The following is a 17,355-nucleotide window of genomic DNA, read 5'->3' on the forward strand; positions in this document are numbered from 1 at the left end:
TTAGTTGAATCATGTTGATCACGAAATTGGTGTTTATCGTATCTAAGAAAAAATAATTCATGTCACAATTTCAGTAATAGTTAATAAAGTTAGTAATTTTTTACTCGTCATATCCATCCGAACTTTGATCGTACTCTGCCGCAAATCAATTTCAGGGGTGAATCTATCAAAAGCAAATCTATGGATGGTACTGACTGTGAAATTTGCGGGAATTTCAACAGCCCCTATTGATTCGCCAGACTGGACAGCAGCCAATGCTGAGGTGCCTGATCTATAATATTTCTAGTAAGGATAGAACAATTTAATTTAATTAGGAAAAATTTTTGGACATTTAAAGTTAAATCGTTTTCCTTGAGAAATTTCTAAGCAACCTGAATCCGCTTACCAAACTAAACTTTCCCGCCCCATTCTCAAGTTCGTTTAGAAAAGCACAACCCCACAAGTTGCCATTATTCCCCAATAGACTATAATTCATAGCATTCATTCCCCCCAAACAATTCCCTTCTCCATTACACACAGCCAACCTCATTCCTACAGGATCTCTGCCAAAAATGTAAAAGATGGCTATGACCTGGATAACCGGCAGGAGCAAGAATGTAGCCAAAACCCTGTAATCGTAATTTTTTAGATATAGTTTGCTTTATAGATGCGCAGTGTATACTTACTCCGGTGTGCGCATGTGGAGTAGATAATTCCGTTTCGTTAGAATTCTGACTTTTTCAAACTCCTCAACAATTTTTGACTTCTTTGGAGTTTTGTCTTTCTCAGGAAAAATATTTTCTGTCGAGGCTCCATTTTCGTCTTGCTCCTTTAAACGGAAAGATAATGGGCTACACTTATCGGATTCCAGTCCTACCAAGGGATACTTGTGTCTCGATATTTTAGCTAGTATACGATTATCGATGGACTGTAATTTTTTCTCCTCATCCATTGTGGCAAGAGATTTCAGCACGATTTCTAAAATCGGAGTGCCGTACGCCTCCAGGAGATCGTAGGGATTATCTTCGCAAATTAAGCGACCCCTCCGCATTATGCCGATCTGGAGATGATTATTGGTTAATTTGTTTATAATACCTTATTAAGATGGGAAAACTACACCCTAAGTTGTTTATTTCCAGCGGTAACGATATATGACTCAACCGGAAATGGTAGAAATCCAATACTGCGGCTGTAATAGATTTTCGTGGTGGTCGCGCTATTGTTACCGCTCTGGTAGTGCGCATATAACCGCAGCCGTAAAAATAGTGCCACCACCAGTATTGGATTTCTATCATTTCCTGTAGACTCATATATCGTCACCGCTGGTAACAAACTTATTTAAAGTGTATGTTTTAAATATATCTGTAAACCTTATCACATTTCCTCGCCTCTTCAGCATAATGCGTCGTGACAATGACCGTTGTTCCCAACGTGACTACCAGACCACCAATATAGTCCCAAATACTATAATTTCCCATAAAGTATATCACTTTTCCACAATTTGAAAACTCCGCCACAACCTTACCCCAATCTTAACAAGGGATCAATTCCCGTCGTAGGCTCGTCCAGGATCAAAAGTCTGGGGCGATTTAACAACGCGACAGCAAGCGAGACACGACGAAGCTGTCCACCGCTATTTTCAAATTATTTTTTTAGAAAGCGCCAAAAATTGAGAAATTAACGAAATGACTCCACCTTAACGTTTTGACGGAGCGATTCCCATCCTCCAAATTCAGAACGTTACTTAGTCCCCGAATTCTGACCCTTATTTCGAAATTACTTAGGCCTTGAAGTTTTCCGAAGTATTCGAATATTTCCCGAATTCTTAACGGATACAAGGCCACTTCCTAGAAAACTCATGGTTAAGTCCTGATGTAATTAATTAATTTTTTAGACCAACCTGGGGCATGTGTCCAATCGAGGTAAGAAGTTCCTCTCTCGATCTACAGGCATCCCTTTCTAGGACGGAAATATGGCCCGAATCCAGGGCCATTTGACCCATGATACACTTCAAAAGTGTCGTCTTTCTACACGATAAATTCTAAACGATCAGAAATATTCACGGTAAAAAAAGAACACCTGGAATCTCGACTAACCCACAACCGCTCTCGCCTAAGAGTCCATAACTAGGTTAGGATTTAAGAAAATGTCAAATTATTTAATTAAATTTTTAATTTAAAAAATCCATTTAAATTTAGGTCCCCTTACATCTTTCCATGTTCGACCTGCATAAACATATTTTTCAGGATGGGTTCTCTCGCACAATAACTTTTACACCCGTTCGAAACCCGGACCGCGTAGGGGGTCATCTCCCCAGAAAAGTATTTTTAATTTAAAAAAACTCAATTTCAAGTTAAATTTTAAGTCATTAGTTCAATGAACTCCGTAATCAATTAAACGTGTAGAAAGAAGAAATTCTCAAAGATCTGTGAGAATATAGAGTTACGTCCGCACCCATACTTGACGTAAAAGTAAGTAGTTTATTTAATTTATTAAAATATTAGTATAAGTAAATTCACATCATAATTTATAATTTTCACGATTTTTGCAATTGATATCGCACATTTATTTACATATCATCTAATTAATTGGATATCGCAAACCACACACTAACTCTTGAAGATTATACACCCATAAATCTAAGAAGTACTGAATACAAGTCACATACTTTTTACGACTTTCCTCCATGAACTTTCCAGTTCCCACGACAACAAGTCAAGTAAGATCACATCAATTTCTCAGCCTTTGTAGCAAAAATTTTACATTTGCAGGTTAAAGGAAAGTATTTGTTGACCAGTTCTACTTCCAGACGTAATCTCAGAGACATTGTATCTAGGTAATTAGTGCGTAAATAAATAGAATGTTCATGGAATATTATATGATTATTGCAGAGATTAGCATTAAATTTCTTTAGGTACCTCACATTTATTCGCATGATAAATACAAATCTACTTAAGTACTTCTAAGTAAGTAATACTTACTTAAGAATTACGCGTCCACGACAATACGCATTTAAACTATTTAAATGTTATTTATTACAATAATAAATAACATTTTAAATAGTTTTCGGCAATCAATGAATATAAGCCGATTAACGATTTATCATCAGCGTAGGCGAGGTAATGTTAAGGGGCGAGGGGGGCATGCTTCATACTTTTAAATGCACCTATCTTACCTTAGATCTTTTCAAGTCATGTTTACACATTGAAGGCATTGGTGGGCTGCGTAAATCGCATAAATACTTACCCCGTTAAACTATCAAGTTCTCCACAAAAATAAAGAATTTAAAAATCGGAAATCATAATAAGTTCAGAATTCTTACATGACCCCGGATAAAAACTTTGGTCTGATCGCATCGAGCATGGCACATAATATTAATTTTCCACAATTCAATTAGGCATAGGTTTCTGCTTTAGTGTATCTCGCATTTTAATTAATTTCTTTTTTATTTCTGCAATTTTTTGCCCTGTCCAGCACAAATCAATTTATAGACAAAGCTAACTATGCTAAGCATCTTCCTATAAGCATAAACTCAATCGTCCCACCGCTCGAGTAGAATTACGTCCATAAATAAAACCTGGCCAAGAATACACAAAGAATATCCTGTAACAAAGCCGTGAGTTCATTTCATTTCCTCCTTTATCCAAATGTTAAATAGATATCAGTTAACAAAACTGGTTTAAAAAACGAGTGAATCTAACTAATAAAAATTGGTGTATGGTCAATTTGGTACGGTCAATCTGGTACGGTCAGTTTGGTCACACGTCCGGTCAATTTGGTACGGGATTATTTGGTCTAGTCAATTTGGTCTGGTCAATTTGGTATGGAACTATTTGGTATAGAAATATTTGGTCTGATCAATTTGGTGTACATAAAAATCTTTAAATTAACAAATTAAAATTCATTTCCAATTTTTATGAGATAAATAAGTGTAGTACAAATTCTCTCTACAGCTTTGCATAGCCCGAACCAAGAAAGTTGTCCGATTATATGACGCTTGATAATTTTTGAGTATGTATTTGAGTATGTAGAAATTTGGCCAATGGCCAAATTTGGTCAGTTTAAAAATTTACAACGTTTGCATTGTATTCTTTCATCCCAAGTCAATACTAATCCTCAAACCGAATTTCAGCTCAATTGGAGGGTTAGGAAAATCAGTAAGGGTGACTCAATGGGGTCCGTCTGGTCGAAAATTTTAAGTTAACGTTATATTCTTTTATTAAAAGCCATCAGACCTACGTGCCACATTCCAGCTTTCTATACCTATTTTGAAATTTTGGTATATAATACCCCAACCCCTATATGACCTCCACCGGTCAACCACTCAACCGATTTTGCTCATCTTCGAAGTCATCTAAGGCCCAACGGTCATTTTAAGGCCAAGGTGATCAAAATCGATTCAGAGATTCCTCCGCTAGCATGACGGACGAACCGACACGGCCAGTTAATCGGCTACAAAACAGTCTGTCAGAATAATATTTTTCAGACCCAACTAATCGAGCATTTAGGGAGAAAATTATGTAATTGCACCTGTACCATTTTAGATATACCTAATTGTGCATATACCAAATTGACTATGTACCAAATAATACGAGACCAAACTGACACTACCAAACTGACCAGACCAAATTTTACATATACCAAACTGACCTTTTACCAAATAATACCATACCAAACTGACCGTACCAAATTGACCGTACCAAATTGACACCAATTCCCTAACCTATTTAGTACACATCCCTCTGTACGTAACCATAGTCAAGATACCTTGGGAATTTCTTTAGTTGGAATTCAACCCATGTGTATCTCACTTCTTCTCAAATATTCCAGTAAAAACTTAGAATGAAATCCCTCCTCAGAAATTTGATGCTATTCCTTGCATCAATTTTTACATCGATTTTCATTCTCCCATTGGTTCTTCTCCTTGTCATATTTCCACTAATATTGTACAGAAAACTGATCTTATCCCTGGCCTCGTACAAGACGGATATCTACCGTCCCCTAAATATCTCGAGCAGTGTGTTTTCTTGGGATGACATGTACCGAAAGCCGACATGCTCGATCTGTTTGGCGCTCTTTTTAAAAAATAAGCACGACATAAATCAAGTAATTGGCAGGTTGGAGTCAATCGTAGAAAAAGTAAGTATTTATTATTTTAAATTTTTGAACTTCCCGCCGTAAATAAATTTAATCCTTTTTTTAGTATCCCGAACTATCCTGCACTTTACACCGCTGGATGGGAACCATCTTCTGGAAGAAATCCCCAACCTTCCAACTTTCCCGCCATCTCACCATCAATGAGGAATCCGACCCAGAAAAAATCACCCACTACTTGGACACCCTCCCTGAAAAACCGTACCGAAAAGACGCCCCCTTGTGGGAATTCGTGTCACTGCCAAATTATGAAAATGGCACCAAGTCTGCCCTGATTTTGCGCCTCCACCACTCCCTTGGCGACGGGTTGGCCTGCATCTCAGTTTTGAGCGACTTCTGCGACAATAAGGGGGGTCACACCGTATTGGAAAATATTAAGGGAAAATTCCACAAGAAAAAACCACCATCTTGGCCGCGAAGATTTTTGAATTTCCTCCAACTAATCTTCATCACTCCGACGGAATTTGCGTACCTTTTGCTGAAAGGGATTGATTCGAATCCCCTCACGATTCAGGTACCTGACCGGAGTGGGGAAATAGTCCGATGTAAGTGCGGTTTTTTTAAATATTTTTTTTAAATCGTTAAAGATTTTTTGAAATAATTTTCAAAAATAGGTCATAACCTCGTCGCACTGGATATGACGGACCTGAAGCAAATTTCGGCCAGAACTCGGACCAATGTGACGTCCCTCATGTCCGCCGGAATTGCTGGGGTAATGAGAGAAATTATGAGGAAAAGAGGGGCAAACCGAGACGCGACGGCACTCTATGTTCTCCCAAATATTTCCAGTCATCCAGGAACTTTAACGAATAATATGTAGGAGTATTTATAAAATGAGTAGTTATTTAAATTAATTGAGTTAATATTTGTATTTCTTGCAGAATCGTGGTCCCAATGCGCATGCCCCTCTTAGAGGCCTCAAGGGAGGAAAGACTTCTCCAAATCTCCAACCAATTTCGTCACTTTTTCAACTCCACCCTGCTCGTCGGGGCTGCCGCTGTTTTTAGCGGGAACGCCCTAGTTGCCAGCATTTTAAAAAAGGAAGTAGTATTTCCCGCCGCGGTGACCTTGGTGCATTCTAACATCGCTATTTTTGAAGAGGATGGATGTGAATTTTTTGGGAATCCTGTCGAGCGGGTGCTGCCCATTGTTGGGCTGCTGCAAACATCCTGCTCCCTCATGATCACTAATCTTAGCTACAAGGGGAAAATGGGAATCTCTGTAACCGCGGATAAAACGCTATTCTCGGACAAAGAGGAGTTGGAAGGAGTCATTAACGACATCACTGACGAGATTAACAAACTTGGTCAGATTAAATAATTCCTAAAAATATAAGCAACTTCAAGCCGGCTTGGTTTTTATTCAAGGTCCTACAACAAAATCCTGGCGCAAAATTCCATCAATAAAATCATCCTGAATAATTTTCAACGATTAAAAAAATACATTTGAGTATCAAACTGTTAAACTTTCTTCCAGATGTAAGCATTTGTGTAATTAAAACTATATTAACCCGCAAATACTGTAAGAATAACTAATTATCGTTCATATTTTAGTATTGTTCTATAATAAACTTGTTTTCTACTTTGATTGCGATGCCGAAACTAAGCATGTTGTTTTTGTAAATTTATGTATTTCCCAGTTTTTATTAAATCCATTAAATATGACGCAGTTTCCCACTTTGCCTGTATTTGAGTAAGTTCAGATTACATAGATAAATTATTCAGCTACGCATTTATAGGTGCTCGAGCTCACTATTGAGGTTATAAGTAGATCCTCTGTGAACAGTCTCTTCTGTTAGCCATGATAAAAAAGAGTTATAAAAATACGCAATAAAAATAGTTATAAAATTTATCTATGTTTGATAAGTCAACTTACAATACCTAGTGTCTGCATTGTACATATAATTTAACAGGCTGTGAATTTTTACCGAGGTGTACATATTTCTCCATCAATTAAATTCACTGATTAAGTCTTTATTTCTTTATTTATTTAAATTTGTAATTACAGACCGACATAAAAGGCAGGTTATCCATGTTGGTTTATTCCAGTGGGAAATACTTACTCCATCGGAATTCCTTCATGGTTGTGCAACATCCTCTACCTAATGGTGTAAAGTATGATTAAACAGCGTAATGGGTGGTGGTGCGACACATTGTGTCTAATTTTAACAACTAGGCTACTCTGGGTGCCCGTGGGACCAAGTGCAATCCCATCATTTGCTTCGGATATAATTAAAAATATATTTTAGCGGAAAAATAGCGCATATCCCTTTAACTATTCGTAAATCAAAATTTAATGTGACACACCCACCTCACGTTTCCGAAATTTCATAGTTCACACAACAAATCACGTTAGTGACTTCTGGTTGATTTAATATGTTGGAGTGATTAATACATTGAAGGGATGCGTCTGGGACAGACAGACAGATAGACCGATCCGGTAAATATATAAGTTGATACATTCATGCCGATTCGTATCATATTTGGTATCCACCGGTTCAAAAGATTTCCCATTGTGTAAGTAAAAAAATATAGCTGCTTCTTATCTTAAGTGATATGCCATGTGATTATGATAATACGAGTTTAATGACTTAAATTATTACTAAAAAATTTATAGAGATGTTTTTAATGAAGATGTTTCTCATCGCTTCACTTTTGAATGGGTTCCACGGCAACCTTAACGAATCACGTAGATTTGGTTTTCTACTCTGAGCACCTTCTTTGTGATATATAAAGGTTGTTCTCCATTATAATTAGTGTCAGACCGCTTCAACGTCGAAAAAAATAAAAATGGGAGAAGTCTTCGCTAAGAAAACAAATTCCGTTTGGTAAGATTTTTTGATGCATTATCCATCTAACTTACGGTAGTCAGTTTACTCACAATTTTTTTAATATGGCTTGTTATCTGCGGTAACTAGATATGACTCTACCGAAATGGTAGAAATCTACCACAAGGTAGATTTTGGCATGCGCTACCATCGCTGTTATAATAACGTCACCACCACCAAAATCTACCACTGTTGCTGTGGTAAATTTTTACCATTTCGGTAGTCATATCGGTAACGGCTGTATCACTAGATATTTTAGTGTACTATTTGTTAAACTGGTCTGTATTCTGTCAATATTTCCAGAACTCACAAATATCTAAACATTTAAAAAAATTTCCTAATACATTATTTTAATTTCAGTCCTTCGGAATTAAACATAGAAGAATTCTTCCTAGATTTGAAAGGCGCCCGTACCATCCCTCCCGCTAAGATCGACCCAGATCGCAAACCTCCCGCTTGGCTAGATTTCAACTTAGCGCGAAGAGGTCAACAATTCGCTAGAAATAACCTCCCCTCAATTTCCATCTCACACATGTTCGGTCTCGCAAGTAGTCCTTATACCGATGGCATCGACATCTTGCTCCTTTCTGGAAACTTTTCCACCCCGGCAAGCGCCACTAAGCGGTACACCTCAACCATTACCGAGATAATCACGTGGTATACCGATCCCTTCTGGGAGTCTGGATCAGATGGAAATATTACCGATATTTATAAAAGGTTTGCCCAAATTTCATAATATTTTTAAAAAAAAACTCGACTCTTTTTACTAATCGTATCGATACTTACAGTTTAAACAGAGTCCGCGCCCTGCATTCCGCTCTTGCCTGCGCCGCTTCAAAAAAAATCTCCCGCGGAGAAATCCTATCCGACGCGAGTGAATTTTCCGACTATGCCCCCACCGCCGCGTGGGCCGCCGCAAAGAAGGATCTTAACAATTCAAACATCCCGCCAAGCCAGCGCGGTATTGCGCCATCTAACGAGAAAATTTTCAACGCGGTACCATTCAACCAGCAAATCCTAGCCCTCATCCAATTCGCCTTTATCGGCTTTCCCATCCTTTTTCCTGAACGGCTCGGAATTTCCTGCCCAAATGAGGACGACCTTTCCGCTTTCAACCATCTCTGGGCAATCCTCGGATATTTGGTAGGCATCGAAGATAAGTACAACATCGCACTTCGCCCCAATTTGAAATCAGCGCGGGAAGTTTACCGGGGGATATTTGAACGGTACGCCATCCCGAGTCTATTCCATGCCGAGAAGGATGCCATTTTCGTGGCGGATGTTACGTTTCAGGTTTCAAATAAAGTTAATTATTAAAAAATAGAAGAATATTATTTAAATCGTGACATTTTCTGTCCCAATTTCCAACCCAAAATACAGGGTCTTCAAGGAATTACTTCCATCTCGCCAAACATTCTGATGTACTGGACACTCAAGGATATTCTCCAAATTCAAGCCACCAATACTTACAACGCCTTGACGTTTACAGAAAAAATAATTAGCGCCGCCAAGGACCACTTGATGTTTGATGTCTTGAAAAACCCAATTTCTAGAAAATTATCCACTTTTTTCCTACTCAACACCCTCTTAGTTGTTGGAAAGGAAAACTTTGGTCCGCAGTATGCCAAACGGTTTGATAACATTAAGAAATCGTTCGGTTTCTCTGATGGGTATGAGTATTTTGAGCGGGTAGTATTCGGACTAGTTTGGTTGTACAAAATCATTTTGGCCGCGTTTATTTTCGTTTATAAGGCTTTCTAAGGGACGTTGTGTGCCAGATAAGATTGAAATTATGAAGGAATTGCTTACTATGTATTTGTAAATATTTTACTCATTTAACTCTGCAAATTTGTCGGAATTTTCAAGTATGTAAACAATATATTACTTGCAATTACTAATTTTAATTAAATAAATTTTACAAAGGGTTTCCATGTTTTTTTGTATTTTATGGGTTTCGGAATTTGTTTATGTAATTGAGGGAGTGAAACTATTAATAAAAAATATGGAAAAATTTATGAGTTCTTTAAAGTGACAGCATTTAATAGGCCATAGGAATATAGGGATGCCATTTAGAAAGTTAAGATGCTATCAGCCAGATTTTATTTTCGATAAAATTCACGTAGAGTTTCGCAATTTGACCTCAAAGTAGGAAAAAATGCTCGTAGAAAAAATGATCTTTTCCACCTTGCGAGGTCAACCAATTTCTCGTTCCCTTGCTGAACCCGCTTCAACATTCAATTTTCTTTTTCGTATGAATTTTTTTAGAAATTTTATCCAGGTTGGTTACAAATCCCTTAAAATATAATAATTATTATTAGATCGTCTCATTAGTAATAATTATTTATCTAATAATAATTATTACTAATGAGACGAGCATACCACACAACACAAATATAAATGGCAATCACCCCACAGTAATAAAACAAGGGTGTAATTAACTAGACATAAAATTTTAACCTCACTAATTTTGCGTGACATAAAGCATACGAAACAAATTCATACCCTCTTTCTTTGCGTATTATAAAAAATACAAGTCTTAAATTACATAATACTGGCATTTAACAAGTTTACAGCGCCGGTTCATTATTTTTTGAAATGTGTAATTTCACATTTCCTAAAAATTCATAAATTTCTTGAAAAATACTTATTTCCGCATAGCGTTCCTCATGCATTTCTCTTTGTTCACTTGAGCAGCGTGAATCTCACTCATCCCGGTTTTAGCACGAATTCAATCCCACCTGGCTCGCAAACAAACATTACACTCAACTTTCACTTTCAATTAAATATTTAATTCCTCATGTTAGTAATTAACTAATAATTAAGAGAATTTTATAGTGAGTAAGTTAATTTATTTGGTAGTAAATTAATCTCGAATTAACCACAGGTAAGTCAACAGATTTTTCAATCTTATAAAATTGTAAATTATTTACTTTCTCCAACTTTTGTGTCATTTAATTTAATTGCTTTCCCCAGATAATTCCATCCTATTAGTAATTGAAAATTCTACAGATGTGAAGATGGAGCACGAAGAAGTCCAACTTGTCGAGGAAACAGACCTCCCCGAGGTCAAAGTTGAGCTGGACGAACTCTCCTTCGACTATTGTACCGTCTACTCCCCCGAAGTTCTCGAGATGACGGACCCCTTAAGTGACGTCGCCCACGATCCTCCCACCTCCACTCCGTCAACGTCAACGTCAACGTGGCTCAAAATTACGGCGACACGGTATTTGTACACTTTTTTGCACGCCAATATTTTGCAATAATTTTGTACATTTTTCGCCCTGCAATTTTCTTTAAATATTTTTTCTTACCAATTTTACCCTCAATCTTCCCCTTCAGAAGCATCGCCCCCACCCACGATCCCTCAAGGTCACAAACTTGACACATCTGCGGAAAGCAGTTCCACCTCGTCGCCCACCTCAACAAACACCTCAAACGTCACGACGAATCCAAGCGGCCTGTCTGTGACCAGTGCGGCGAGAAGTTTGTCGACACCAAGAGTTTGACCTCCCAACAGATCAGGGAACACGGCGCTGATCCCTTCATTTGCGAGGAGTGGTAATTATATTTTAAGTCCGTAACCCCGCTACCGGTAACCATCCGTTAATTTTTTCCCTAAAAATAGTGGCGCACGCCTGCTGACTCTACCAGGCTTAAAGTCTCACATGATGTCACACGCAGGGGATACGACTCATCCTAAGCCTCATAAATGTAATGTGAGTTACCGAATCTGGATTACTGTCTACAGAACCTCAAAATTGTTCCCCCCTTGCAGGTATGTCCGGCTAGTTTTAGCAACAAACGATCCATGCAAGATCATGTAAGGACCCACGCTAACGAGCGCCCCTTCCCGTGCCCCCACTGCGACCACGCCTTCAAGCAGAGGAAGGAGTTGACCCGTCACATCAACCGGATCCACACGCCCGGCTACGTCGCCCCGATCCGTTCCCCCTGCCCCCACTGCGATAAGGGCTACACGACCAATTCCTTCCTACAGGGCCACATCCGGCAAGTTCACACGGGGGAGAGACCCTTCCTCTGTGACCAGGCCGGTTGTGGGAAAGGCTTTGCTAAAAATTCGCTGCTTACCTCACATTTGAAAACGGCGCATAAAATTATAATCCGGCGGGTAGGCGGGTTCAAACTGCCAAGATCTAAGAGGATTGAGATTCTGGCTAAAACGCATTGAAAAATAGACAATGTATGGATGTTGTCCGAAGGTTCACATAAAAATAAAGCAACGGAATTAAGGTTAATTAGGTTACTTTATTAAATTGACAATAAAGAAAAAACTTTAATTATTTGACAATAAATTTTAAAAATTGTTTCAATATTTTAATAATCAAGTTTTATAATCAATTTCTACACCCTTTAATTTCTTCCCATGGTTTACCGTTTAAGTTTTACATGTTTGTATTTTATTTCGCATTTGGCTTAATTATTAACTATGATGTATTCCTGACTCAGTAAATTACACAATCATAACATGTATGGTGTCTAGTATTCTATTTAGAATTTTCATCAGACACGATCTGATTCTCTATTCTACCAAATTCTGACTCTGCAAGATGTACTTTGGAATTCGCCTCACAATTCGCCTTAGCAATTTCGCTTCACACCTGCGCAACTCAACCCCTGTGCAATTATTATCAATTTCAATTATTTCACCACCATCCACATCTTCTAATACGACGTCATTGGAAGCGATCTTAATTGAGTCGCACTTGCCATGCAATGCAGTGCAGCTGTTCGAGGATATATTTAGAGCGGAACCTTCCTCAGTAAATCCGGTACAAGTGAAGTTTTCCACCTTGTTGAACTTTGCGTCATGAAATAATAAAACTCCGTACCCTCCATATCCATTACCCTTTGTAAATGAAATATTTTTAAATGAGTTACCCTGGCCACTAGAACAAATTCCTGATGTTATGTTGTTTCCTGTCACATTGCAGATCGTGTTATTGCATGAGTTGTTATATTCAAGGCTTATACATCTACTTAAAATTGTCTCAAGTATCACGCGATCAATTTCATTGTAAGAACCAGAAATTATCATGCCATCGTTCATGTGAGAAATATTTATGCCTTCGAATTGATTATGGTGGCCAGTTACTACAATTCCACTGGATCCATCAGACAGAGAAATGTCATGGAACTTATTTTTATTGCCATATACTTTCAAGCAACACAATCCTGCTTTATATACTTCGCCCTGCTGGAATTTGAGGTTTGAAATTTTATTACCAGTCCCATAAATATAAAATTCACCTTTGATGATGGTTTGTTCTCCTTTACCGATTATTGTGACATTTTCTCCTCTCGTCTCAAACTTTCCCGAATACATACCCTCGATAAGGGTTATTACTAACCCAGGAACCGGACTCTTTAAAAATTCCTCCAATTCTTCACCATTTCGAGCAACTAAATTTATTTTAAAAGTCCACGCTTCAACTATACCACTGACCTCGTCAATGCTTTGAATTCTATCACCTGCCCCTCTTTTTGTTAAGTCAAGGATGAGCTGCTGGACGCCTTGAATCTCTAGATGATCTACAACCAGGTGTTCTTCTTTATCATTTACAAGGCGGTCAAATAGGCGCTTCTTTTCATTGGACTTAAGGAGTTGACAAACTTCCCAAATTACCAACCCTAATGAGTACAGATCAGCTGGAAAACTGTAATCTCTTCCATACGATTCTGGAGCCATGTAGTCAACCGTTCCCATCCTACTGGTCAGAGTACTATTTTGACTTTCTGCCAAACGCAAATTTCTACACAAGCCGAAATCTCCTATCTTAACAGGGAGTGTGAAATTGCTCTTGGCGAACATGACATTTTCTGGTTTAAAATCTCGATGCAAGATGCTGTTTTTGTGTAAATGCGCTAAACCTGCAACCATGTCCTTTATAACTAGGATTTGAACGAGTAAGAGGTTAATCGAGGGAGCCAGTATTTCATTATTCAGCCATTTCCTTAAATCCTCACCACACAGCTCCATCTGGATTGAAACCCCTAATATTGTCTTACTTCCTTTCAACTTATTCCTGCATCTTTCTTTCAAGCCTAAGTAGCCTTCGTCCAATGAAACCCCTAATATTGTCCATCTTTCTTTCAAGCCTAAGTAGCCTTTGTCCGATGGCGATATTTTGTTTGGCATGACACGATTCAAATCCTTAATGGAATATTCATCTCTTGATACTTTAATTATTCTTACAACATTTTCGTGAGGTTTTAAATTTTCCGTGATCTCACATTCTCGAAGTATTTTTTTCAGTTCTTCGTCGTCCTCTTTATCTGGGAAGATAAACTTAATTGCACAAGCAGACCTCTCCAGTTTAGCCCATGCTTCCATGACAATTCCAAATGAACCACGACCAAGACAGGATACGCATTCAAAATATCTTGCTACAGTAGGGCGGGTCGAGGTAAGCCTGGCTTTCTTAGCCTTGGGTTCCATGTCTTACTAAGAGATGGTTTGCTGCAATTAAAAAATTACGTTAATAAATTTATTAAAATACATCACTATGGACTGGAATATTGAATATTAGGTTCCATATAAATAAACATTCGGTATATATAGGTTTACTCAAATCTACATTCAAGTTTACAAATGTACGTTATTATTATTATCAGTTTCACTCAACTACGCCGTATGTATACATCATAAAAATAAAAAATGTTGTCACCATCAATACTTTAACCCTGACATCAAATTGATGGCATCAATTTAACTACCTACACCATTAAAAATTATTTCCTCTTTAACATTGGATGACTTTTACCTTGATTATGTTATCTTATCAATTCTGTTATCAGCATTGCATTCCTGAATGTATGAACAGCCGTACGTTGCAGAGATCGCCCGTGCTACGATCATTACCCCCCCCCATCCATATTCTCATACCAAATATCAAAATACCAAAATCATACCAAAATTCCCCTCCATTTTATCAATCTTTCATTAAAAATTGTAAATAAGTACTCAAAAAATTAAAAACCTGTCCTCAACTAATATATTCAACAATCTAATCATGGTAATCACACTATCCGATGGGCAATAGTATTTCTTGCAAGTATAAAATTGCTTCCTTACCGACCGACTTGATTCCTTAAGTCTTCTGTATTGCAAATTTGTCGTCCAGAACCACTACTGTAAGATTTTTTTAAATCCTTAATTTTCTAAAATCGACTCTTTTACACAATAATGTAATCAACAAGCAGTTTCACCTTTTCCAACAATGCTGTCCTTGGGTACATTATTTTGCAAACTTTGTCATCAACCAATTCCTTGGATATTTTAACCTGTTCTTTTTGATGACTTGAAATGGTTGGACTTTTTTAACGAGTGAACGAATGCATCGACATCATCGACCAAGTTATCCCTGGGTTATCTTATCACTCAGATTTATTTGATTTACTCGGACGTTGGCAAAATACCTACATATCACTCACAAGGCCTAAGCATAGAATATACACTCACACTGATAAACTCAATTATGTAAATGAAAGATATCCCTTGTGCCGTCGTATAATAGCTTCGTACTTTGTAAATATATATGTAGACCTCTACCCAAGCCTTTCTATCTTGTTAGTAAATAAGGTTGGGATATTGGTCACATGATTTGGATGAAACTACAATTACATATTACTCATCAACACAATATGACGAATCTCTATGTAATTTATACTGTGATCTCATCTAACAGGTAACTCATCCAGTCAAATTGGGAAGCCGTGGTAGTTATGCAAAACAGAAATTAACTCCTTATCACACTTACATATTCTACGACTCATATATTTCAAGTATGTAAAATACAATAAGCTCTGAAACCTGGCCACGTCACCACCCAATGCGAAAACTTAGCATCATCTGTGTCAACAGGGGCCGCTTATCTTTCACATACTTACATAAATATATTTATCTACGTAACACCAGGACTGTTGGGATGCCGGGTGAGGCAATCTTTAAAAAACCATGGCAAATATTTGCTGATAACATAATTGAAATATATTAAATACGTGCATAAAAAGCCTTTTCGATGACATTGGGCACGAGCAGTGAAGCATCAAAAGTGAGATCGAAACTCCGGCGGTCTAAAGTGCTGAAAATACATAACGTATTTTTTGCTAGAAGTATTAAATTACGACCATATTTTCAGGTTCTTTTACTAGAAACATTTTAGAAAGGTGTCGTCCACGCGTATTTAGCTGTGTTGCCGTGACAAGTTTCAGCTGCTAACAAGTAAGTAATTTTCTTAATATATAAAAATAAGTATGAAACTATTTTTATTTACATTTTCCTAATATCTGTTCATCATTTAGCTTATCTTTAAAAGTATATCTGGAAAAGACTCGCAAAATATGGACCCCATTCTCCTTCTCCTTTATATTTACGCATTTTTTTTCATCTTTTTCGGAGTTTGGAGCATGTTCGCAATTGCTGCTGACAAAAATGCTGCCGAGGCACGTCAATGGAGGACTTCCGAGTACAAACTTCACCTCGTGGAACTCATGGGGGGCTGGTTCGGAAGTCTGTCTGCTCAACTTTCTTTCCGTAAGAAAATCAAGAAAATTTCTTATCAGATCGTTTTCTGGGCAATTGTCGTCCTCCATATGGCTGGAATTGTGACGGTGTACGTCAACCAGGAAAATATACGGGAATTGTTTAAAAACTTATAAACAAAATCAATGTAGGTTCTGGAGTTTAGGAGAAATCGTCATCTTGCAGACGCGAAATTATCTAAAAAAAATTATTTCTGATTTCCATGTGTTTGTGCTTTCTTAAATTTATCCCACATTAAACTTTTATCATTAAGAAAATCAATCAATCTCATTCTGTAATTTATACATTTAATACAATTTTGTGTATTTTTTTTGCAAGATTCATGAACATATATAAATCGTCATAAAATTAAACCACAATTTAAAATTCATACAAATTTTTTAACACATCATAATTTCCACTAATTTTGTGCAAATATTTTTAACACCAGCAAGTTGCTGGCAGCAACACACCCCGTAAATAATACGTAGTCATATCAATTCACCCAAGTACTGGACCTCCATCCGCCATCACCATGGTAACCGGTCTCTAAATAAATATGCACAGTAAACCAGTTTAACTTGTGCGACGCACTTTTCATTATTACTCCACCGTCTTGCAATGTTATGGTATGAATTTTTAAATTACAGCCAATTCTTGGTAAAAGGTTAAGTGGCCGACCCTGTAATGCCTAATAACATTGAAATTTCAAATCTGAAATACTTTTTCATTTTCCAACCTATTTTAAAAATTTAAACTATTTTGAAAACCTCTGACACCAGGTCAAAATACGTATTGCCAGATTTTGAAATTTCTACCACACCCACATATAATCAAGGTCACAAGGTCAGAA

General features: G+C 37.4%; 3 protein-coding genes, 1 long non-coding RNA gene and 1 other non-coding gene across 7 annotated transcripts in view; 3 read left to right on the plus strand and 2 right to left on the minus strand.

The window, feature by feature from the left end:
- Positions 1-17,355, minus strand: part of LOC110858965 (ABC transporter G family member 23) — a 29,378-nt gene that overhangs the window by 1,650 nt on the left and 10,373 nt on the right.
- LOC118438568 lies at positions 7,654-8,749 on the plus strand. The gene is made up of 2 exons (XM_035859049.1): positions 7,654-7,960; positions 8,321-8,749. The coding sequence occupies exons 1-2, from the start codon at positions 7,923-7,925 to the stop codon at positions 8,694-8,696; spliced, it is 414 nt and encodes a 137-aa protein (XP_035714942.1). The 5' UTR covers positions 7,654-7,922; the 3' UTR covers positions 8,697-8,749.
- LOC110858962 lies at positions 10,747-12,140 on the plus strand. Its single transcript, XR_004836914.1, has 4 exons — positions 10,747-10,844; positions 10,934-11,183; positions 11,300-11,518; positions 11,586-12,140. It is a non-coding gene; the product is annotated as an uncharacterized LOC110858962 (transcript).
- Positions 12,207-15,475, minus strand: LOC110858963 (serine/threonine-protein kinase PknD). 2 transcript variants are annotated; one of them, XM_035859045.1, is made up of 3 exons: positions 15,188-15,475; positions 15,054-15,107; positions 12,207-14,438 (listed from the first exon to the last, which is right to left on the minus strand). In XM_035859045.1, the coding sequence occupies exon 3, from the start codon at positions 14,415-14,417 to the stop codon at positions 12,501-12,503; it is 1,917 nt and encodes a 638-aa protein (XP_035714938.1). In that variant the 5' UTR covers positions 14,418-14,438; positions 15,054-15,107; positions 15,188-15,475; the 3' UTR covers positions 12,207-12,500. The 2 variants fall into 2 exon arrangements, with proteins under 2 accessions (XP_035714938.1, XP_035714937.1); XM_035859044.1 differs by having other exon boundaries at positions 15,054-15,110.
- On the plus strand, positions 15,924-16,875 carry LOC110858993. Of its 2 annotated transcripts, XR_002548797.2 has the most exons (3): positions 15,924-16,202; positions 16,283-16,514; positions 16,655-16,875. It is a non-coding gene; the product is annotated as an uncharacterized LOC110858993 (long non-coding RNA). The 2 variants fall into 2 exon arrangements; XR_004836913.1 differs by having other exon boundaries at positions 16,283-16,875.

The sequence above is a fragment of the Folsomia candida genome, unplaced genomic scaffold, assembly GCF_002217175.1.
Source record: "Folsomia candida strain VU population unplaced genomic scaffold, ASM221717v1 Fcan01_Sc023, whole genome shotgun sequence".
In the NCBI taxonomy this organism is placed as follows: Eukaryota; Metazoa; Arthropoda; class Collembola; order Entomobryomorpha; family Isotomidae; genus Folsomia; species Folsomia candida.

Bases quoted from the DNA above. Each gene is read 5' to 3' on its own strand.
- LOC118438568 (XM_035859049.1), top strand. From the start codon at position 7,923: ATGGGAGAAGTCTTCGCTAAGAAAACAAATTCCGTTTG. The intron at 7,961-8,320 runs GTAAGATTTTTT...TTTTAATTTCAG, and splicing joins AAGAAAACAAATTCCGTTTG to TCCTTCGGAATTAAACATAG.
- LOC110858963 (XM_035859045.1), bottom strand. From the start codon at position 14,417: ATGGAACCCAAGGCTAAGAAAGCCAGGCTTACCTCGACCCGCCCTACT.